Source organism: Lytechinus variegatus, chromosome 1 (genome assembly GCF_018143015.1).
Source record: "Lytechinus variegatus isolate NC3 chromosome 1, Lvar_3.0, whole genome shotgun sequence".
Taxonomy (NCBI): domain Eukaryota; kingdom Metazoa; phylum Echinodermata; class Echinoidea; order Temnopleuroida; family Toxopneustidae; genus Lytechinus; species Lytechinus variegatus.
Genome location: NC_054740.1, coordinates 91,806,819 through 91,830,900, shown reverse-complemented (window position 1 = coordinate 91,830,900; position 24,082 = coordinate 91,806,819). Strand labels below are relative to the sequence as shown.

The 24,082-nt window shown below is 33.9% G+C and overlaps 1 protein-coding gene across 3 annotated transcripts in view; it reads right to left on the bottom strand.

Annotated features, from left to right (window-relative positions):
* Window positions 1-1,488: 1,488 nt before the first annotated feature.
* Window positions 1,489-24,082, bottom strand: part of LOC121428560 — a 44,207-nt gene continuing 21,613 nt past the window's right edge. For all 3 annotated transcript variants that reach the window (XM_041625288.1, XM_041625279.1, XM_041625272.1), the window contains exons 3-5: window positions 23,392-23,492; window positions 8,009-8,177; window positions 1,489-2,572 (exon numbers count right to left, since the gene is read on the bottom strand). In XM_041625288.1, the coding sequence (XP_041481222.1) occupies window positions 2,250-2,572; window positions 8,009-8,177; window positions 23,392-23,492 (593 nt within the window). In that variant the 3' untranslated portion in view covers window positions 1,489-2,249. The remainder of the gene's footprint in view (window positions 2,573-8,008; window positions 8,178-23,391; window positions 23,493-24,082) is intronic.

The following is a 24,082-nucleotide window of genomic DNA, read 5'->3' as shown; positions in this document are numbered from 1 at the left end:
TTGGATGGGTTGCCATGTACCAGTAGATCAATTTTTTTTTTGGGGGGGGGGTACCCTGGTAAGAACAGAGCTGGACCTCGAGGGGAAAAAGCTATTGAGGTATAAAGGGAGCCTGGTTGGGATGCTGAATTGGATTTTAGTGTGACATCCAAGGGCTTAGAAAAGGAAAGGCTAATAACTTGTAGTTGTTATGTAATAGTAGCAGACTGCAAGAATCAGGTACTGACTGCGTCTTTCACCTTGTGGCTTTCCCTGGATTCCCGTGGTATGGTATATGATCAAATAATTAGCAATGAAAAGGTGCTTACAAGATTCCAGCTAAAAGCATAGCTCTGAATTTTGGTACAGTGCCTACAGTACATGTACTGCCTTGGGAGGGTCCACATACAAGCAGTGTTCAGGAGAAAACCTATGCTTGTTGAGATGAATTCCCAAGTTTCTCAAGGATTTGCTGATAGTCCATCTGAAGTGTGCAGCAACGTGATTGGGGTTTGGTACCAAAAAAGACATTGAAACTGCCATGTCCTATTTGGACAATGCCTAAAATATTAAAGGAGGATAATATTGTAATCCAATATTTTAAGAAAAAGGAGCCATACATGACATCATTGGCTACCAGACCATGCCAGATGATGTTAGTGACTATTGAGAATACCTTTCTTACAAGGAAAAATTATTCCATCCGTTGTGGATGCTGAATTGTATGAACCTGTAAACTTTCATATACAGATAGGGAGAAAGAGTTAAAGTTTTGAATGATATCAGGCCACAAAAAGAATGTTTGAGTTGATGTCAATGCCAAGACCTCATAACACCTCCTTCAAGTGTCCCCTCCTCCTCTAAAGAGGAGAGTGGTAGAAGCCCTAGTGTGACAATGTCGTATGGTATAGGGAATGTGAGTTGATGGGCAAATATGACCATAAACCAAGAATAAAACATCAGGATGACATATTATGAACTTAAAGAAAGCAGTTATTATGTAATTAAGCTTGTTTTTTTGGTTAATGGTATTTTACTCTTCTAGATCATGCAAAAAATACTTTCAATGTTGAGATAAATGTTGTATTTTTGCACTTGTCGTGTCACTCACGTTTTGGATGTCGTGTCACTCACGGTATATAGGAGGGTACCATTTTCCATAGAGAAGGTTTGATTGATTTTGACTATATGTGTTAGATAGGTACACTATTTATGTACATTTACTGGTACTCACAGTACTCCATGACAACTACTTGGGCACGAATCCAACCATATGTCTTAGTGGTCAGAAACCCATGTCCAAAATTTGTCGTGTCACTCACGCACCGTTTTTTAATCATATCTACTAAACGAATTGTTGAATTCAAATCAAACTCACAGTGGCCCATGCCAGTCCTACATTGTATATAATATAGTAGTCATGATTGATTCATAACCTTTAAGTTTGAAGATATGAGCCCTTAAACCTCTCCGATTGTCGTGTCACTCACGTTTGAAAATGACCATATACATATATACCTGTGGTTGCTTACTTTTTAAGAGGTTAGAATATTTTTATATAAAAAATAACATTCTACTTTCCCTGAATTTGGGTGAATATTTGTATGTGCAGTGATATTACTGATGTATACTCTGGTGACATCATCATGCTTGCAGTGATTCAAAATGCAATTTCTAATATGAATGCAAAGTAACTTACAAATGCATTGTGACAACATTATATGAACCTCTTTTAATATGGAATATCAACTGCATCAATTATCTACACTATATCAAGCTTTTTAGAGTATAATTCAGGTGAGTATAAAGATGTATTTAAGTAATCCAAACTATTCATTACCATGTATTTCATACAGTTTACTGAATGATTTGTGATTTCAAGTGATATATGCAACATATACTTGAATGTGAAACAAAAATTTCTTTTTCTTTATAGCAATACAGAAATTATAACTCTTAGTCCTGGCCCTGGAATTCTTCACATATCATTAGTTTGGTTCAGGAATGATTGAAAAGAGATATTGATTTGAGTTATTTGTAGAACTGTGAAGAGCGACATGGAGGGGGGGGTGTGGTTTTGCCACAGTCAAGGGAACAAATTTGTACCAATTTCCCCATCATTACACATCAAAATAGCAAGCTTCGCAACAAAGTATGCTGTAATTAATGTCCTTGAGGGTGAAATGACATTCAGGAGTAATATTGTTGTGATTATGACAAAACATGTTTAATACTTATCCTTTTTTCCTCCTATTCACATTGACATTAGCTTAGGGCTTAATATCATCTGGGGTATAATACTGCCCTTCCCGTAGATACTCCTTCAGTCGCCTTGGCAACGGTAGGGCATCAATATGGTCGAGCCGGACGTGTCGGCGGATGACAAAGCGGCACATGTGCTGGAGGGAGCGAGCTTTCTGGAACCGAGAGATTGGATAAAGAAGCTGAAGAGGGACGGGAGGGAGTCCTGGCCATCTTGGGCGAAGGAAGTAGAGGAAGCGGCCATTCCTAGAGTGGCGCATCGCTTCCTCTATAAATTCTACGATAGATGAACTCCCATGAGTGGTTGGTTGGGACCAGAAGCTGAACTTGCCTGAGGATGCAAGAAATAAAGAGGACTTGGGTTAGGTGAGAATATGGAGTCATGATGCAATGGTAGAATAGATCAATTTTTCACCAAACATCAAGAATATCATTGCAAAGATGATATTGGCCAATAGAATGAAAGAATTGAGGCCCTTCTAAACCATACACTATTTATTCCAATGCAGTAAAAGATATACCACTCTTATTTTAATAAAAGAAAATGCTCTTTCAAATTTGGTACTCAAGGAAATTTAGTTCAGGGGATGTAATAATAAAAAAGCTATTGTTTAAAACAAGAAGTCACAAAATCTGTTTATACACTGTGGTACTTTATATTAAAAAAATCAATAGACAAGTTACTATATCGATTTAGAAAGCATTGGCAATTCCATTTCATAGAGTAATATTGTGAATGTATTGTAGTATTTAGATTTGAGAAAGCATAAAAAGGGCAGGGGCAACAATTCCCGGGACATTTAACTGCAATATTGCTGAGCAGTGAATGGGCTTTGGTTGCTCAATACCGCAGACATATATCCCCCAAAGGATTTAGAGTGAAATCAATAACAGTTTTCAATTGATCCCTTGCAGTAAATGAACAAAATATACACTTAAAGTGATGGTTAACATTGGTTCGACTTTTAAAAAATCTGAGCTAGAAGGTCACATTTGTCACCTGTGTCTGTGAATATAAAAATAAAGCCCAGAAAAAATTGCAATCGAAAATAATTATTTAGTGCTTCAAAAATTGAAGTATTAAGTGACTGGAAACACCATCTTAATTTCATCCCAACACTTACATGTATGTGTACTATTTAGGTGTCTATAAGATGCCTACATGTATTTACAAAATCAGGGTTTGCCTTGTAGTTTTAGCTTTTCATTTTCAATAATGGTTTTCAGAGTTTATTAGTTCTAAACTTCTAATACATGCACTTGTACACATGTTTCATCTTGGTTTGAGAATTTTTTTAAATCGGCTGCTCACAAAGTTAAACAATGCCTTTAAGCTTCATCACTCATACATGTATCTTGTTTTATACCATCAACAAACTATTAGAATTGACCATTGTAAGAAACACCTTTATAACATTAAATCTCGAGCATTATAATAATTCGGAATGAAATAAGAATCAATATTTTATAGTTTAATTTTTCTCTCTTGAAGATTGAGATTTGAATGAAGATGAATGAAATGACAGTTTGACCATCAATATGAATGAATGAAGACTCATACATGGTATTGGTTGCTTCACTTGCAAGCCTTCATTGATTGAAAAGGTAATGTTACAGGATCAATGACAATCAGAGGTAACCAGATAAACCATTACTGACGTCATACTGCAAATGCAGGTTACATGTAGGTAAGGTAGGCATGGCTCCGAGGTATCAAGGAGTGACTGGATAGATGACCAAGGTGGCAGGTTACAAGTTAATCAGTATGTGGGACTGTACTTTACTTTTGAGTGTTAAAGACTTCAATGATTCCAAATTTGCAATAAATGTATTTTGTGGACGGTTTAATACACAAATGAGAAACAGAAGTCTCACATTAAAAACAATAATTTTATGACAATCAAATTCATCTAAGATTTGCTTTACAACGGCCATGCATTTTGCCATTGGAAGACCACTCAGGATTTAGAAATCTTCTTTTCCTCAGAATTCTCCACCCAAATTATGTATTCATATTTTGTCTTGTCATTAGTCATGCAATTCGTAACAAGAGCATAAATGAGAAATTAGCATCATATGATTTATTTATGAGTCAATTTTCTCTTTTGCTTCTTTTGTCAACTGCCAATTTATACCATGGTTATGGTAGTGTTGTTTGTAATTTTGGAATAAACTGAAAATTGAAATGAGAAGTTAGATAGAAAATGTGAAAATTAATGAGTCATGGTGGAAATGTATCTGATAAAAATAAAGTGAAACAAAAAGGATTTTTTTTTCGAATAAAACAAAACAAATATATATTTAGATATTTTCATAAAACTAAAAAGATCATAAATTTGAAGACAACTTTCTAGACTAATGATTTATTTTCCCAGTGCAGAAACTCACACAGAAAATGTAAAGGTCAAAGCCTGCCAGAAAAATGTTAAATTGAATAAAAAGAGAAAAATCAAGCAAGCACAATGCAGAAAACTTCATCAAAATCAGGAGTAAAATAAGGAAGTTATAACATTTCAATATTTTGTTTACTTTTCACAAAACAGTGATATGCACAATTCAGTGGCAAGCAAATGAGACAGTCAATGATGTCCTTCACCCACCATTTCTTTTGCTTTTAATGTTTGAGTTATGATATTTTTTTTTTTTTTACTTATTTGACAATAAGGACCAACTGAACTATATAGTATCAAAGTATCAAAGCTAATTCCACATGTTCAGGGAGGAATTAATTGTTAATTCACTTGGCATGGACATCATGGTAAAAACAAATTCCAGTCATATTTTTTCCCCAAAACTGTTATGTTTTGGGATTTGATTTGCCATTATCAAAACAATTTTTCAGTAAACATGATGAAGAAAGTATTAATATTTGGATGTTTCCTTATTTTTGTCATTTTTTGTTTCATAATCACCTCATGGGCTGACAAAGAGATGCAGGAAAAATTACCATTTCTAGTCCATCAGATCTAGAAAAGTCTGCAGAAAGCTGTACAATACTTTCAGCTCTAAAGCTATCCTAAGGCGACTCTCACATAAAATGACACAACCTCCACAAGGAAATCACCTAAAAGGGTATGAGGGATTACGATTCCACAATAACATCTCTGAATTGCTTGAACGAATATTCAGTTTTTGTATTTGTATTCTCAATTAGAGCATCATGTCCGTCTTTTGGTTGCCATTATACAAAACCTTAAAAGTGAATCTCATCTAATCTGGGTTTGTTTTATTTATCAGGTTGTTTAAAATAAATGAAGGAAATGCTTCAAAATGAAAAGGAGTAAATGCACAAGATCCTTGATAAATGGACTGCCTTGATACACTCTGAACTCATAACCTACAAAATGCCACCTACATGTATCTGCAGCCCTGCATTAAATATCTTTCATAATTTCCATACTTCTAGCAGTTGTTTAGTGAGAGGAAGACCCGTTATGTATAAGGAACTCAAGTCATCTCAACCATGTCTCTGTACCAAGGGAAGAGTTTACTTCCTTTCAGCATTAGCATCCAACCATCATTACCCAAAAAGCTTCTGCCTTTTTCAAGCAGTTTCCATATTTCCTGCTGAATAAAAAAGATTGAACTCCCATACCACTTGAAGATTGCGATATGGTTGTCTCTTTTTTTTCCTTCAGGTACATTTTGGAGTTACAAGGTACAAAGGTGATGGATGATTTACAACTGTTCTGTGAGTTGAAACACAAGTCTAAAGGAAGGTTGTAGAGTGATTACTTAGAATAATACATGATTCGTTAGAATGCTGAATCAGGATCATCACTTTATGAGTTTAAAGTACCGTAAGTAACGGTGTATTAACCGCACCTTTTTCTCGGCGGGATAGAAGCAAAAGTCGGGGGTGCGGTTTATACACGGTGACGGGTCTGAGCCAGCCCGCCGTAACCCCTCCCGTACATGTACGATGTCTGCCAGATCACAACACATCGAGTGGCCGGGCGTAGCCGCCCAGGCAATGTCGTTTAGAGGGGTATGAGCCGAGGGTAATGGGAAGCAATTATTATGATCTTAATCAAATATTGTCCATAACAAACGCACCCACCTTCATGACACTAATTTTGACTTTATTCTTGATTCAAAGTAGTGAAGTTCCCTGGCTAATTTAAAAGAGACGCCAAGCATACTCGGTAATATTTTGTCACTGCTGAGCGAGAGTTGAGTGAGCTTAATTATTGCGTTGTAATGTGGTTGTAGTGCGACTTAAGCTGGCGCTATTCAAAGTCCCTTTTCGCGCCAGCTTGTTTTTTTTCCTTCCTGTTTGCTTTTCTAAGATACCATGTAAACCACGCACGAGAGAGACGGCACGAAGCCGTAAAAAACAACTGGAAAAAATGTCAATTTCTTTGTTTCTTGAACCTTGCTGTAATCCTGTATCCGAAATTCATGCTAAGAAATCAAATTTCTGAAAGTGATTGTGAGATTGTGATGCAAGAAATGTGAATGTTTCTTCCTCCTACGCTGGGAAAGACACAGATCATAATTTGATAGATGTACTGGCATGACTGGTACTGTATCGTAGTTTGCAATGTAATGGCAGTGCTGTGTGTGTACACTGTGACTGTGAGGTGAGTGAGTGTATAAGTTGCCAATATTGTCGGCCGGGGACCGTTCTTTCTTTCTAACATTTGTAGGTGAATTGATCAAGAACAGCATATTTCCGCATACCAGTAATCTCTTTGAATACTTTGAAATCTTAAAAACTTAGATTTTGTTTCTTCGTACATGTACCTTAAATATGCATGTAAATGTGAGAATTTTTTTTTTTTTTTTTTTTTAGTCCAAAGTTGGGGGTGCGGTTAATACACGGGTGCGGTTAATACACCGTTACTTACGGTAATTACTTAATGATTCTTCGACTATTCTTGGAAATATTCTCACGTATTTTACTTCATGAATGTGGATGTGGTGAATAAAGTTTCAATTCCGATTTCAGAAGAGTTTTACCACACAAAGGGATAATCATCGTACATGTAACAGTAAATTGACTAACCATCCCAATCCCCCCCCCCACGCACACAAACACAAAAACCCTGCACTTTTCCTCTTGTGATGAAATGCACAGATTTCAAATGACTCAGTTGTTTTTCTTGCGTAACATCAGCAAAGAGTTGTATGGTTGGAAATTCTTCACTTTAAAGTAAATTTCCATAATTCTTAAGGGGGCTTTCTGGAGCCCAATTCACGAGCAGTGGTCACACGACACTAGGAGGGGCTTCACAATCATAAAGGAATTTTTTTAATAGCCTTTAGCATGCATGATCTTGCATTAATAATGTCTCAAGGCTCGTTGATGCAATTTGATTTGGTTTTCTTCATGCCTACAATACAGTCCCATAGGTTTCCACCACAGCCTCAATATCAGAACACTTCTCCATACAATATTCAAATCAGACTTCAACTTGAAGGCAGGAGTATTTTTATTTCCATTCATACAAGTCCCTAACAGTCCATAAAATTCATTTTGAATTTTCACTGGCATACTGTAAACAACAAATTTTACCATGATTTTTGCCTAGTATCAGGGCTCCACAATAACCCTTTTTTTCTTCTGGTCCAACCTGTTCATGTCTAACCAGTAAGCACCCAGTTTTTCAATTTTTTACCGGTCCGAACCTAAAATTTACTGGTCCCAAGAAATATTAGAAATACATAAAAAAGACCTGAATTAATTTTGCTGTGTTTTCCTGCTTATTGCTACCCACTTGCGCTGCTAATAAGATTTTAATTATCCAAGATTATGAGAAATTACCATTATGATGTTCAATGCGTGTGTGATGTGTGCTGCCTTGAACTCTGAATGTTAAGCTGAGTATATGACGATCATCTGAACTATCTCGTACCAAGAAGGAACCATCTGGAGTATTCTCTAATCTCATCTCAGCATCATCCCAACTCATTGGACCCCAGTACCAGCCGCACTAATAACAAATCAAAATAGAAATAAATCATTTATTACACGATATATAAGCAATTTGATATTGATGTATAATTAATTTCGTTCATTTTGAAGAAACATTAAATTACAAAGATGATGAAAACATACACACATACAGAGTTGTACTTGGAAATTAGATTGTTATCAGTTGTTCACAATATGAATGTAGAATGGTTATTCATAATCATAAATATACATATAAATATTCATTATAATCTCATTAAGATTAATAAGACAAATCTACAAGGAACAAATATTTATGCACAGTGACATACTGTATATTTGATATTAAAACTTTGCTGGTCAAACGTCAAAATATGATAAAATATAGTCAACGTTGAGTGAAAGTTAGATGGACTGTATGCATGTGTCTTTGTGTGACATTGCACTTTGACCTACATATACATGTAGCAAAAATGGATACCAAAAAAAACCATTCCCCTGCTGTGCTCATGAGATTTTTTCCTTTTCAATATTCTAATTGAATTTTGAGAGTAAGAACAACAAAATAATGACACTTCCACTCTTTAGGGGATGTATGTTGCTAGGGACCTCTCATCTTGGAAAATTACATTTTTGTTTGAATGACAAGATAATCTATCAATTGATATTCTCTCCGAATCTCCACTTTCTATCTTCAAAATATCAAAGGGTACACTCTCCCACTGGAAATACACACATAAGAGCAGCCCTATTTTATTTTCATATTAGTAGCAAAATGTGCACTTACATTATCTTTCAAACTTTTACTTATAATTCTATTTTCTGACTCGCTTTCTTCGTCATTCGCTTAGCTTTTAATGGATGTTGATCATCATTAGAAATTTTGCTATTACTATGTAACATAGCAAAGATCAGTTACTCAGTGCTTTTTTCTACCTAGATGTACTCTACATATAAGAAATATCTTAAAAATGTTAAACAAATAGTGAAATTGAAAAAAATGAAAATGAAGAAGAAATGTGAAAGAACAAAAAAGAAAAGGAAGAAAGAAAAAAGTGGGAAAATTAAAATTAAAGATAGCATTAGCAAACAGATGTAAGTCCACATCTACTAAAGATAGCACATGTGCTGACAGAGAGATAGATAAAGAGAAAGTAAAATACCATATATACAGTACTACATGACCATTTCACACTTAACAACCCCCCCCCCCTCCCCTTCGGAACAATGTGCATAAACTTAAATGTCAGTTTACAAAAAAAAAAAAATTACGGGGAGAGTTTTGATTAATGCCTTGAGAGGTTTCACATAATTTATTCAGCCTAGATTATCTCCGCTTGAGATCTAGAGTAGAATTCTTCTCTTTTATCCTTCTCACTTGTTACATCAATCCATCATCCTTGCTGTAAGAGTTACCACAACAACGTCACACTACATCACAAGATGTAATGCTATATTTTACATTCTGACAATGTTGTAAATCAGGCAAAGCTAACTAAATGTCAGATTTAAGATTTTAGTAAAGATTCTCAGAAAATGTTACAGATTGGGTGGTGGGAAGTCAATACATGTGACAACCAACACCAATGATTTCCAATCGCTCTTTCTTTCTATCTCCCAGTTTTATTTGCCAAAGCTCACCAGTGCCGATTGGCTATTCTAGGAGTAACTCACATGGGACCTATTGGTGGAGAGATCTAAAGTGATCGTTTCTCATCTGGAAAGTGACAAATCCCAGTGTGGTCTTGCCAAATTGACTCCTTCTATGGCTCAGCTCATTCAATCAGTACGTAAAGCGCTTGTAAAACAGCCACTGAATAAATGCATCGGGCACTTCAAATAGACTGAGGCGTATTCGACCGATGTAGGATTTAAATGAACTGATAAAGCACTGATCACAATGGATGTACACTATTTTTTTACAAAAGGATGTAACTCCACAAGATAAATGAAAAGGAGTTACAAAAAAAATCAAATCATTCCTCATGAAAATAGCTCACTGATTGCTCATTTTCACTTGTCATTTACTGAAGCAAATATATTTCAGATAGAGAAAGGAACATGCATCCATATCAGGAATTTATAAAATTGAAAATTTTTAAAAACTACATGTATATGCACAATAACTTAAACCTAATGAAGTCATTAACATTACACATTATTTCTTAGAACAAGAAAAAAAAAGAGTTGTGTGAAAAACATAAAAAGGTAAGAAGCTACCCATTTACAAATAAAGGACTTAATGCATTTCAAACCCCTTTATTTCAATAAAAGGGATGAAGCAGGATTGATACCTTTACTGCATCTACATGTACAGTGTACACTGTTAGAAATAATTTAAACAACGCTGTTTACTATGTGAATCACACAGTAGTTGTTTAAACAGTTTAAACAAGTGTTTAAAATCTTATTCTTGAACAAAATCTAAATTCAAATACTCAATTATGAATAATCAAATCATGGTTGTTTAAGATTTTAAACACTTGTTCAAACTGTTTAAACACTTGTTCAAACTGTTTAAACAACTACTGTGTTATTCGCATAGTAAACAGCATTGTTTAAATTATTTTTAACAGTGGAGTAACCGTGAAAGTGTATTCCATAAAGCTATATGCTAAACACACCATCTCGAGGAGAATGATTTATAGCTGATAGGTTCAAATGAGAGTGGAGGGATACAGTATCAGACACTGTGACTCTTGGCAGCTATGCTTCAACACCCATCAAAACCCTGTTCATATTCTCCTTCACAATCTACTGAAGACAGCATATCAGCTTTAAAGGCATGAGATGGTATTCCAGTCCAGCATTGTAATCCGTGCGCTACATTTTTATGCAGATTCAAAAGCTTGATAATATGGTCAGTGATAAAAAACAATGGCAATCAATCCACAACAAAGTTTCATTTTTTAAATATCTTCTTTTGATAACTCTTCTCTGCTTGAGACTTTCTTCACACATCCATTCTTGATAAAAAATAAATCACAATAAAAAGCAAATTTAATACATTCACATCAATGAAGATATATGGTACCATTCTATCCAGGGGCCTGTTGCAGAAAGAGTTGCAATTAAACGCAAGTCCCGAATGCGCGCTGTTGATTGGTTGAAAATCATGTTGCACATGATTTTTATAGTTGCGTTTGATTGCAACTTTTTCTGCAACAGGCCCCTGCTGGCAATGAAGAAAGACATGCTAAATAATTGACTTGCATGTATTTAGGAAAATAAACAAAGAATGTACACAAGACAACCTCAAGGTGTTTCTGTTTCACTTTTAGTTTGTTTTTGTCTTCTGCTGAATTCTTGCCTTTGCTCTCCATAAGTGTAAGTCAAACTGTTAAGCATGTCTTTTATTCTGTGCCATTTTCATGTTCATATGATATCTTGCTCGTGAAAAATTGTACTAGAGGGTGAATCCTAATGTTAAAAAAATTAATAACTGCCTAAGAGTAGGAAATACACTTGTATTTAGTATACCAAGCTGAGTTCATATTCTTCAAGCCATGATCATGAGGGGGTGTTTTATGTTATAGACATGAATGATTGCCCTATATTCTTTTTAATGTATTTTTAAAATCTAAATCAATCCAAGTTATCAATCTACAGCATGTGGTTTTCCATTGCCTGTCAACCCCTTTTATTGATGTGCAACAAGTACATGTACATGTATATCTCCAAAGGAAGCAATGAGTACTAGTATTGTGTGGTTCAATTAGAAAATTAGTCTCTGTAGATGTACTAGACTGCATGTCACTGGTGTTTTCACAAACTGCACGAGATATATTCAACAAACAAAATGAACTTAGAAAAAAACATTTTTAAAAATTAGCTTTGTCTTGGGGCTCAGTAAGAACCTGATTGAATATAATTTTTTATACCATTAAAGTTTAAACATCTAGTGAATTGAGTGAGAATGTATTTAAATTCTGAAATTATCCAAAATAAACAAAAAGAAGACTAGTTGTTACCTACATATAATTATCTCTGCATTTCACTCTCATGAATTGCTATTAGATCCATAGAAAACATAATTCAAATAAATTGAACAACATGTAAGCCAAAATATAAAATCATATATTGAGAGATTTCTTTCCCTTCAAATCAATGATAGATAAAATATTGATACTCTTTATTAAACAAAAAGATATTCTCAAGCTAAATAATGGGGTTTTTCCATCGAGTGACACAACACTAATTGAGCATCAAAGATGTAGGAGGAGGCTGAAAATAAATTGAGTAAGTGTGAAAATCTTGATACATTTACAGCGCCGTTTCCTTTCATAATGCTGCAGGGAAATTTCTGATGAAACGTGATCACACATTTTAACAAACATGGCAGCTAACAATCCAGCTAAGTGCTCTACATGGTGCCATAATGGGTGTTGTATAAGCAAGCACAAATCATGTCCAATATTTCTTTTTTTTCCAAATCCGTATTTCATGAATTCTGTATTAATAAAAGTGGAGGGGGCAGTACAGAACTTTGACATCAAACTTGCCTAACAGCACTATCAACTTGCTGAAGTTTGCAATGCCTTACTTAAAAGGATTTTGTTCTTATGTTCGGGTTTTTCTTGGAATAGTTTTATCATTTCTTTTCTGTCTTGTCCTTTCACCTTTTGTCATGAAGAAGTGAAACTGTTTGAAAGTGTTAGGCCGCATGTATTTCATGCTAACTACTATAACATTGGGAAATTGATAGCAGTATACTAGGTCAAAATCACTTGATGGTTTAAAAATTAGCATTGTCTGCGTAAACGTACTGAATAATTGTGTACAGTACAGCTTTTATAGGTAACAATTTGTTTTTCTTGGATGTATCAGGTTCGAGAGTGAAACAAAAGACAAAACATGTGTCTATCCTTTCTTGGACAGAGACTATCTAAACCATTTTGAGGAACACCTCATGCGTCATCTACATATGTACAAAGATAATGTTATCGATAGCCAACACAATATAGAAGGACAAATGTCTCATCATTATTTGTCTTAGTAAAATAATATTCATCTCGAATATAAGATAAATGATACCAGGAAAATAGCTCCCTAATGGGCCATTACCACTGTACCTTGCTCCACGTCTGGCATCAATTAGTTTTTAACCCTAATAGAGTCTCTCTACCCCACCTAATAATCAATTCACTGCTGATGATACTGGGGCAATCTTCTTCCCTCTGAACAAACAAAAGCAATCGGGTGAGTCATATTGACCCGATTTCCCATACTTTTTTTCAACTGACCATTTCTTGCAACATATGTAAAGAATACTCTTCTTAAAGACAAAGATAAACTACCCATGATACATCTCTGGCCACAAACAGATACAGGAGGGCAATACTTGGTGTGAAGGTAGCCAGTTCCAAATGCCATTATCAGGTCAGTCAACACCCTAAGACAATCCCTGAACAGACTATACAATATTGAAGAGAGGCGATCGGTGTCAGGAGTGGGATAATGTTTCATCTTAAGGTGTAGAGAGGGAGATGGAGACTTGTAAAGAAGCTTCTGCCGCAAGAAGACCATTTATATCCTCTTCACATCAGATTGCTTCCATAGTTCTCTATCTTTAATAGTGTTTTGATTAATTTCAGTTTGGTCATTACAAACAGCTTAAAACTACACTGCAGATTTATAAGTATTTCATGAAAATAATTCTACTCTCAATTTTTTCTCATATCAACATAAAGGTTGTGAGATGAATGCAAACAACTTGCATTTGAGCAATTCCTAAGCATGAGCTCTGTCAGAACTTGAATGTTAAAGGGCAATTCCAGTCATTGAATTTTAACAGAATCAAACTAAATGTGTGTTTATATTAATTTACACTATCTGCTATCATGGCAGAAAATGAAAAATGGGTCAGTAATTGGCAAAACAAGCATGGACATTAATGGGACCTATTTTCCTCATTTTGCTTGTTTTTCAGCTCCATGAAGTCCTTATTATTCAAAACATTTGGATCGCTTCAGAACTTATTTTGATATCATTGATGATAAAAGAACTTTCCTGCTATTATTGATGCCCATTGCAATTCACTGACGTTTGGCTTCACAAGTGACCCAATACATTTCACTCCAAACTGGATTTAATTTTGTTTTCAAGAAATCCAGGCTAGAAGATCTACAGTGGATCATCATTTTACTTTTTAAAGATACCATAAGACTCATTCTCCCCACAAGAATCATTAACAAGAATGAATTCAAATCAATCAAACTGTCAAAATAAAGCACAGTATCAGTTTCATCCCATTTTTTTACTTCAAATGCCAAGTGTCTGCAGTGAAACTTTTGTATGGAGTCTTCCTACATGTAAATGTCAAAGCTGAAAGATAATACTGTTTATAAATCTATCAAGGTAGACTTCAATCATTGTGTACAGTTGTTCTTGGTAGAGTCTTTCTGCTAAGTATTAGAGGGTAGATGTAACCAAGGAGATATATCTCCTTGATGTAACTGATGGTATTTCATCTGGTCAAGCCTAGGGGGGGGGGGGGTTAAGCTAGGATTGAAAACTGAAGTAATTCTGTAGTTATGACATATAGGTACACTCTAAATTGCATGGATTTATAATAAATACAACTGGACTGTTTTTAGGGACTTACATGTACATGTATCAAGTTTGGGATTAACTTTTAATCCTAAAAAAAAAATCATTTTTAATCTCACAGGATTTAAATTTGAATCCTTTGATACTAAAAATATAATCTTGAGGATTAAAACTAAATCACAAATTAATCTGTTCCGTAACTACAGTCCACTTGGATTTAGTTAAATCCATTCAATTTAGAGTTTATGTCGATGAAATATCAAATAAAAGTATTGAATAATAATCATGTACACTTTTAATGAAAGAAAAACAATTTTTATCCAATACTTCAAAATTTGGTTCTCTTTCAAGTTATGTACTGCACAGAAGACTCAAATTTAATTGGCTACTATAAAGGAAGCTTGGGGAATACAGACACATCCCAGATAGCGGTTTAAAACATGAAAGAAACTAAATCATTATCTTTACAAAACTGATAATTTTTATGTAAAAAAAAAAAAAAATATTTTGAAGAACTAAATAGAGATTCACTACACATGTTATTCAATGAACATTATAAAAGTGTTGTTGTACTGTACTATGAAAGAATTTGTTTTCCTTTTTATTTGAATAGATAAATGACAAAAATAGAATCTACATGTATTGATGACTTGCATTAATGAGTCTTTATTGTGTCCTACATTTTGTATTCCAAGGCCAAAAGGCACGTAATGCATTTATTTTGTCACATATCCATGAAAGAGTTTTTAAAGCTGAATGCAATATACATCATCAATGTCATTATTTGCTTTTGATCAGTTCGACTCAAACAAGCTTTATGCATCACACCCAGGAAGTCATTATTTTGATCAAAGATGAAAACTTTCTATGATCAATAAAAAATGAAATGTTCATATGAAGGCTGGTGATGAAGCATACCTGGGGTGCTGCATGTTCTTTGACATTGAACTACTCAAAGAATGTTGACAAGTGTGGTGAATAGTAAACATACAATACAATCTGGACTTTATTCATATTTTGTATTTCACGCATTATTCCAGTTACTCTATTCATTGTGAAATTTTATGAATTTGAGAACTTTTAGGATCGTGCAATCAGCAAATGTGGGTAGATTGTACTTCTAAATGTAAATTTGAGAGGTCTGATTGTACCCAGAAGCTCCTATTGAACACATACCAACATGTACTGTATACCAGTATGAGCATACTGTGTGAGGCCCCGTACTGTGGATGACAGACATACATTTCTTAATGAAGGTCACATACATTGTTTAATGGTATAACTAGCTGCTAGCATGCATTAATGAAAGAGTCTCACATATCTACATTAGAAGGACTGTACATGTAGTTCATGTCCAAAATGCAGACCAGCCACGGCAAGCATGGTCTCAAGACTCTTTTCTATGAGGATACCGACAATTGCTAAACTACTATTATGATTTAGAAATTTGAAAATCATTCATAGTATTGTCTGCTATTATCACATTGACTATTATTTGGGCTTCTGACAGTGATCATGTACACTTTGTTTGGATGTCATGAAAATTATCATCATCAAATCACAATTTAGGCTAATGTCATTGAATTTGCAAGTTATCTTGATTGTTTATCTCAAATGAACTTTTCAATTTTACGAACTGGGGGTCATTTCATAAAGCTGTTAAAATTAAGAGTGAATCTAAGAATGACTGGTGAACATTTCTTATGTGCTAAATTTATTTATTTATTTATTGATATATTCATATTCCACAATCATCAAAGTACATTTCGTAATCATGTTTACAATGAAAAAAAAATGCATAACATATGCAGGATTGAAACGTAGCAATGAAATAAGAAAAAAGTGGAGGGGCCTACTAAAAAGCAGAGCTTGTAAAATGTAGACCCCCTATCAAAACTTTATACAAGGGTAATATGATACAAATAGAGTAAAATAATCAGCAAAATTCTATAAAATTATATAGATATAAACACTGTAACACAAATGTATTTACACTATATACAAAATTAAATATTGACTTAAAAAAATAATCAATACTACCGTGGATAAGTATGAAGTTCACAAATATTAGATTGAATCAATAAGAATTCAGGAGAAATTTTTTGATGAGTAATTTAAATCGTATAAGATTAGCTGCCTCTTTCATTTCTCTGTCCAGAGAAGTTTTGGTCCTGTGAAAAATACAGTTTTGCTAGAAAATACTGTTTTACTTTTAGGTAAGTGATAGTCATTTGATTGTCTCGTATTATATGAATGTAAAGTATTGTTTCTCATAAATTTCTTTTGTAGGACATTAGGTACACTATTTCTATCTAGCTGATACATAAATTGGAATAGTTGCAAGCGGTACAGGTCATTGATTTTAAGGATACGTTTCTGACGAAACAATTCATCCGTATGAGCTCTAAAGGACATATTGCATATTATTCTCAGTACTTTTTTCTGAAGTAGCAAGACTTTATTTAGTCTCGTTTGAGAGGCATTACCCCATGCCAGAATTCCATAATTAAGATATGGTAGAATTAATGCACAATACAACATGGATAGCGCCTTTGCTGGTAGAACGTATTGAAGCTTATTGACGACTCCAATATTTCTTGACACAGTTTTGCAAGTATTGTTGATATGAGCATTCCACGTAAGCTTGTTATCAATAGTAAGACCTAAAAAATTTGTTGTTTGCACTTCTTTGATTTCAGTATTATCTAAAAGTATTTGATGCGGTAGATGTTTCAATGAATGACTAAAAAGCATATAATTAGTTTTTTGCAGATTCAGTGACAATTTGTTGGCTTTAATCCAGTTTGTTACTTTTTTAAATTCTGTATTCATAGTGCTCACAAGTACATGTGGATCATGGTGTGTATAGAAAATATTGGAATCATCAGCAAAGAGAATAAATGAGAGAACATGAGATGAATTTTTCATATCATTAACATAAAGTATAAATAACAAGGGGCCAAGAATACTACCTTGTGGAATTCCACAGGAAACTGGCCTTGTTGGAGATTCTGATTCATTTACTGTAACAAACTGAATTCTATCAGTAAGATAACTCCTAAACCATTGTAAAGCTGTCCCTCTGATACCGTAATTTGATAGCTTACATAACAGTATTTCATGATCTATTGTGTCAAACGCTTTTGAGAAGTCAAGGAATAATCCTACAGTATGATCAGAATTATCAAAAGAAGTAGATATTTTATTTATTAATGTCAATATAGCATGAGTTGTATTATGTTTTTCTCTAAAACCAAATTGATTATCACATATAATACTATATTTCTTAAGGAAAGCAACTGTCCTTTTATAAATGATCCTTTCAAGAATTTTTGAGAACGAAGTTAACAAAGATATTGGGCGATAATTACTAGTAATTAATTGGTCCCCCTTCTTGAAAATGGGTATAACTTTAGCTATTTTCATCTTCTTTGGGACCTGGCCAAGCTGCAATGATGAATTAAATATATGAAGCAGGGGATCAGCAAGAGAATGTATAATGTTTTTCAATACTTTATTTGTAATGCCATCATATCCGGGTGTCTTTCCTGCTTTCAAATTAAATACAATCTCAAGTAATTCTTCTCTATGAACTGGAGTAAGAAATATTAAATTATCATTTTGTTTGTCCAAAAAGTCCTCAAACGAATTTTCTACAGGGATAATATTTCCAGCTAACTTTGGTCCAATTTGAGAGAAATATGAATTAAATTCATTTGCTATAGAATGAGTATCTTCAACCATATTTCCATCTACACATAATTTATTACCAGCACTAGATTTGTTAATTTTGTTTAGAGCCCCATTTATTGTTTTCCATGTATTTTTAAGGTCGTTTTTATATGATTGTAATTTTTCTGAATAAAACCTCTTTTTTGCTATTCGGAGAGTAGCAAAAAAGAGGTTTTTTGCTACTCTCCAAATAGCAAAAATAGCAAAAAATCACCAATGAACATTTAATTTTTTAAGCATAGTAATAAATGTACATGTACCCAAGAAAGGATCACCAGACGTTCTTAAGTTAAATCTTAACTTACGAACAACTTTATGAACAGCCCCTGAGTCTATTAATACTGACCCTCCTTCTCCATAGAGAACACCCATTTTAAAATACAGAAAGGGATTTTAAGTAGAACATTACAATTTCAATACTTCCTACACTTGTAAAAACAATGATGGGCAAAACCAGAAGCTTAATGAACAGGAACAACTGATTCATTTTAGAGTATCACACCTAGACTAAAGGAAGCCTTTCTCATCAATGGAACACTTATCACAACATCCTGGGGAGGTGTGACTTGTTCTAGATCTGGTCTTGAGAATGTATGGATGACTGCCAACAGGGAATTCCCCCTTTCATTTCCTTCATATTTCATTCAGTGTCTGTCTTTGAAGATACTGTGTACTGAACAAATAGCAGTTATTGTTTTGTCTTTCAATGATATTTATTCTACTGCACAGGTCTACATGTATGTGCAGGAGGTATAATCTTCAGTTTCATGTGGTGGTACCTACTTGTAAATTTATGTTTTCTTCCTGTTTGGTAAAATATATTTATTTCTGTCCATGCCCAAAATTTAGATTTGTAACAAATACATTTGATTCATTATCAGTAAAGTCTTATACATCTATTTGAAATCATGTAGTGACATATGAAATGATAAGGAAACTCTAATGGGAGAAAGACTTGAAGAGAAATTTTTCAGCCAAATTCTGCATTTATGAAATCTAAATAAAAGCACCTAGCTGATATAACATGATTAAAAAATCTATATACAGGGTGTACATATTTTCCACATTTTATAGTTATAGTTCATGAGACTGTTCCAGTATTTCATCGCAATCTTGGAATCTGCTGTATTTGGTACTTTTTTCTTGATTTTTCCATTTTCATACCCTTACAAATACATGTAACCACCACAATGGAAAACTTATATGAAAACATACATTTTTGCATAGTATAAATGTATTGAGTGTGATTTCATTTCATTCAATCCTATTCCATAGCCATACGAGTCCTAAAGGGTAATTTATAATTTGGTGAGACAATAGTAAACAGTCTGGTGAAAAGAAATCAAACAGCATCTTCAACTCTGACTGTTTGAATAGCTCTTCATTGCTCACTCAATGAAGGTCCGTCCCCATCTATCTAGACCAAGTTCATTCTACACAAGCTGCGATGGAATGGATGGGTGAACTCAAGACCAATTTGACATTCATGTATTACATGTACATGTATGCTGTATGTCTGCTAAGAATAAGAAAGGTATCGTATCAAACGCTTTATTCAAGTTGAAGAAAAAAAAGAGTAGTATTAAAGAAGCAGTTGTCGAATAAATCACAGAAGTTTAATAAGATGAAGAAGAAAGAAAAGAAACTTTCAGATTACTCCCTATCCTATATCACTATTTAAAAAAGATAAGAGTAAAGATTTCATATCTGATAATATTTTCTGAAGATCAAGCCAACTAAACATTTGGTTCATACCAGTCAAAGACATCTCTCTACATATTTCTATGTCTACACAGAGGATTGTAAACAAAAGTGATACAACATGGGTTTATAACATTGTATCTACAATGAAAAAACGCCCCTTAATGCATGTCCTGAGCAAGTACAATGTACTTTGAACTTCTATAAACAATTTATTATGTTTTAAAGTACCTTTCAATTTATTCAATTTCATTGAACACCTTAACAGAATAAAAAAATAGCATGTACATGTAACAGGAAACATATGAAATATAATCTGATGTCTGAAGTCCTTCACGTATCTTTATCAAAACATCCAAACTAGATATCATACCAAGCAAGCTCCTTTCAGGTTTCAGGAGTGCATTTCATGAAATGTGTCGTCATTAAAATCTGTTAAAAGCTACTGAAATTCTTTAATCTTATTGGCTGAAAGCAAATTCATCAGTGAATACCACTTAAAAAAGGCTTCACAAAGGCTCCTATTATTAAGGCAACTTGAATTGAAAATAATGCATCTTTAACGTGAGGAACAAAAAAAAGCACCTGAGTCAGATCTTAAGGAAAGTCAGAAAGCTGCTCTACAAAGAATCAGGACAAATCATGAACATCTCTGGACATGTAAAATCCTTCCTTGAGGCAATTTAGCAGAAATCTGAAAAAGGGGAAATCCACTCAAATGGAATAATGGTTAATCAGGGAATCGCAGTGAACAATTCCATGTCTTTCCCTATTCCCATATATTTCCTTTGCCCCTGTCTTAATCAAATCTAGAAAATGAATAATTAGTAACCCAAACATAAAAAAAATATAAAAATGGTATATTTAGGAAAATAGCACTGAAATGGACATATAAAGCTTTTTGACATGTATTCATCAGAGCAAAATTATAAAGTATGTTCATGTTTAAGGCTATTTTTCTCTTATGTAAACAAGAAATTTAATCGTTTATTTATCTCCACAGTAATTAACCTGAACATTCAAAACAAAACTTCGCAACTCATAGTTTTTACCAACCCGGCTGTTCTTCTTACAATATTGTAAGTGTAATTAACTATGAATGTGGAAGGGAAATTACAAGACCTTGTTCCTGGAAAGAGTACTATAGCTTTTTTTTTTGGGGGGGGGCGCTAAAAAAACAGTAAGTCAAGGTGTTATTAATGAGAGTCATACCATGTTGGAATGATGGGTGCAGTCTTTCCTTTGTTCAAGTTCAAGAAAATTGAAAGCATTCTGGAAGTGCTGTCTTTGTTTTCAATACAATCTTTTACAACCAAGGTCCAAAGTACACAGGAATAGCAACAATTGAAAACTGTGAAAGGAACAACCGAATGATCGCTGTGCATCCAACAGCTCTAGGAACATGTTTCTATTTACATGTACATGCAGGCCAAGTATGTGGCAGTTCACTTCAGTTTGAACATGTATAGAATCATATATACTGATCTTTCTCCAGAAAAGTATGTACACACCTGAAGAACCCATTTAATTTCCATATTTCATGCCAAGAGTAGAATTCATGAATACAGGCCCCATTAAGAACTTAAAACTTTCATGCTAAATTGACAAATGCGTCAATGCATACAATGCACCTGTAAACATGCATAATCTGCTCAGGGTATGATCCAAAAATTGGGCCATATCATTACTGGTACTCACATCTAATCAAAGCAATCCCAACAGAACTAGTCCCACATGATGTAAACTTAAATGTGTAAACACTTCGGCAAATAAGCAGGGAAAGGCATAATACCCCCACTGCTCTATCTCATTCCCATGATGTGATTAAACTTATTAAAAGCCCTGACGAGATGCCAAGAGGCAAATTGAAACAATCGTCTGTTCTCGCCGACTAATTGGAATTTTTACGCAGTTAATAAGGTTAAAGAGCAGGTTATATTGATGCACACCACTACCGATGTACCATAATTGAAGTTCATAATGCTTACCCATGGTTGATATCGTTTTATGATTTAAAAAAAAAAATGAAATTACATGTATAAACACAGTTTTAATGCTCAGGTTTGAGAAAAACAAGGAAATACAACTGTATGATTGATGACAGATTTCAATGGAATGATCTTCATTTAAAACATGGACAGGGAATTAATTTTCTTTACAAATTTGAATAGCATTTTTGGTATTAAGAGAAAAGCTCTCAAAAAAGTAATGTACAGTCCTATGAAAAAAAATTCTATACAAAAGACTTTATGCATAGCAGTCTTTAAAAATGTGGAGCAAATTGTGATGCGATACGAAGAAAATTATTCCATGATGTATTATTAAACTGCACTTCAACAAAATTAATCTTGAGCAAAAATATTCCACTCAATCTTTCAACATTCTTAAAGGTGTAAACAGGCTGGATAGCATTGCTCAAATTGGTATTTTATGCTCGAACTTTAAAATAAAGAATTAGAAGTAACATCATCTACCCTCCATGAAAATGATGGGACCTACAGTTCTTATTGCATGAAGCAATGAAAAAAAAAACAGCTGGGAAAATACATATGGACATGTATGGTGAAATAGTGAAATCATGTAACTTTGATAAACTGTATGTACACTGTGCATCACTTTTTACTGTCTAATACCAGAGATTGGCGACTCTATTTACATTTGAAGAAAGGTACAGTATGAAAAGTAGTGCATTTCTTTATATAATGCTAATTTAGGCAACAATTCCAATTGAAGTATAAGCAAAGGGTGTAAATAAAAAATGTTGTCCTCTTCATGATTGCACAAATGAAATCTTGTTTTCAAGTGCTTACATGTACATGGACAAGCTTTAAGATACAGATCCAAGATAGCACATCAAACTTTTCTTCTTTGGTGAGTGAAGGAAAAGTGTTTCATCGGGTAATTAACATTTCACCCATTGTGCAGTAGGATACTCACTTGTTGGATATATGATGTAAATGTGAAGTGAATGTACTGTACTAAAATTCAGACAGAATAGAAGTCATAATTTCTTTTAAAACATATTCCAAACAACCTGTTTTGGGGGAATTCCCATGTAACATCTCAGTCTTAATCTTATCAAAACCAACAATTCAGGGGTAATAAACACTGCAGTTTGCTTTGGTGTTGGTGTCCAACTGGTGTCAGTTCGGGTAAACTTTGACAAATATCTTTAAGGGGAGGGGGTAAATGTATTGCAGTACCTGGTTTTCCATTATCGATTATAGATTCCTAAAAAAATTGAATTATAACCAAACAAGACAAAATCTTACCTCACTAATCCTTCTTAAACTTGATGCAAACATTCCCTGGCATTTAGCAACTTCATCCTTAGTAGGAAAGCCCTCTCTTCTCTCAATCACGACCATGTTCTCTGCACATACATACAGAAAGAAATGAAGCAATAAGCGTATACAATGTCATAGCTTCCCTCAAATTCTTGAGCAAAATAAGAGTTAGTGATGTGCTTTCATAATTGCATTGAGGGAACTACATGCAAATGAGACAAAGACCTTCACCAAAAAATTGGCTTTTGTTACAAATAACATTGCAACATACTGAAAGAGCCAGGAAAGCCTCCAAGTTTGTTTTGTTCCAAGAATAAAATTGGTGTATTTGACTCTGTATGATTCATTTTGATGACTATGCCTGAAACTACTTTTCCAGGCAATGGGGAAGAAATGACTGTTGTTGGTTAAAAGCCAAAATAATTTCAAAGAAAAAATGCAGGAAAATCACTATAATACCTCATATCATTCTGAAACCAAAAATTGCTCTTCAATAATTAATTCTGATTTTAAATACTTTCATCCACTGGGCTGAAATCTATATTCCTCATAAAGATAAAATAAAGTGTGAGTAGGCAAACATTCTTTACCATAAATGGATATAACAATTTTTTTCACACAGGATCATACATACATGTAATAAAAAGCTTAAAATGGACTTGCAAGAATAGCTGAT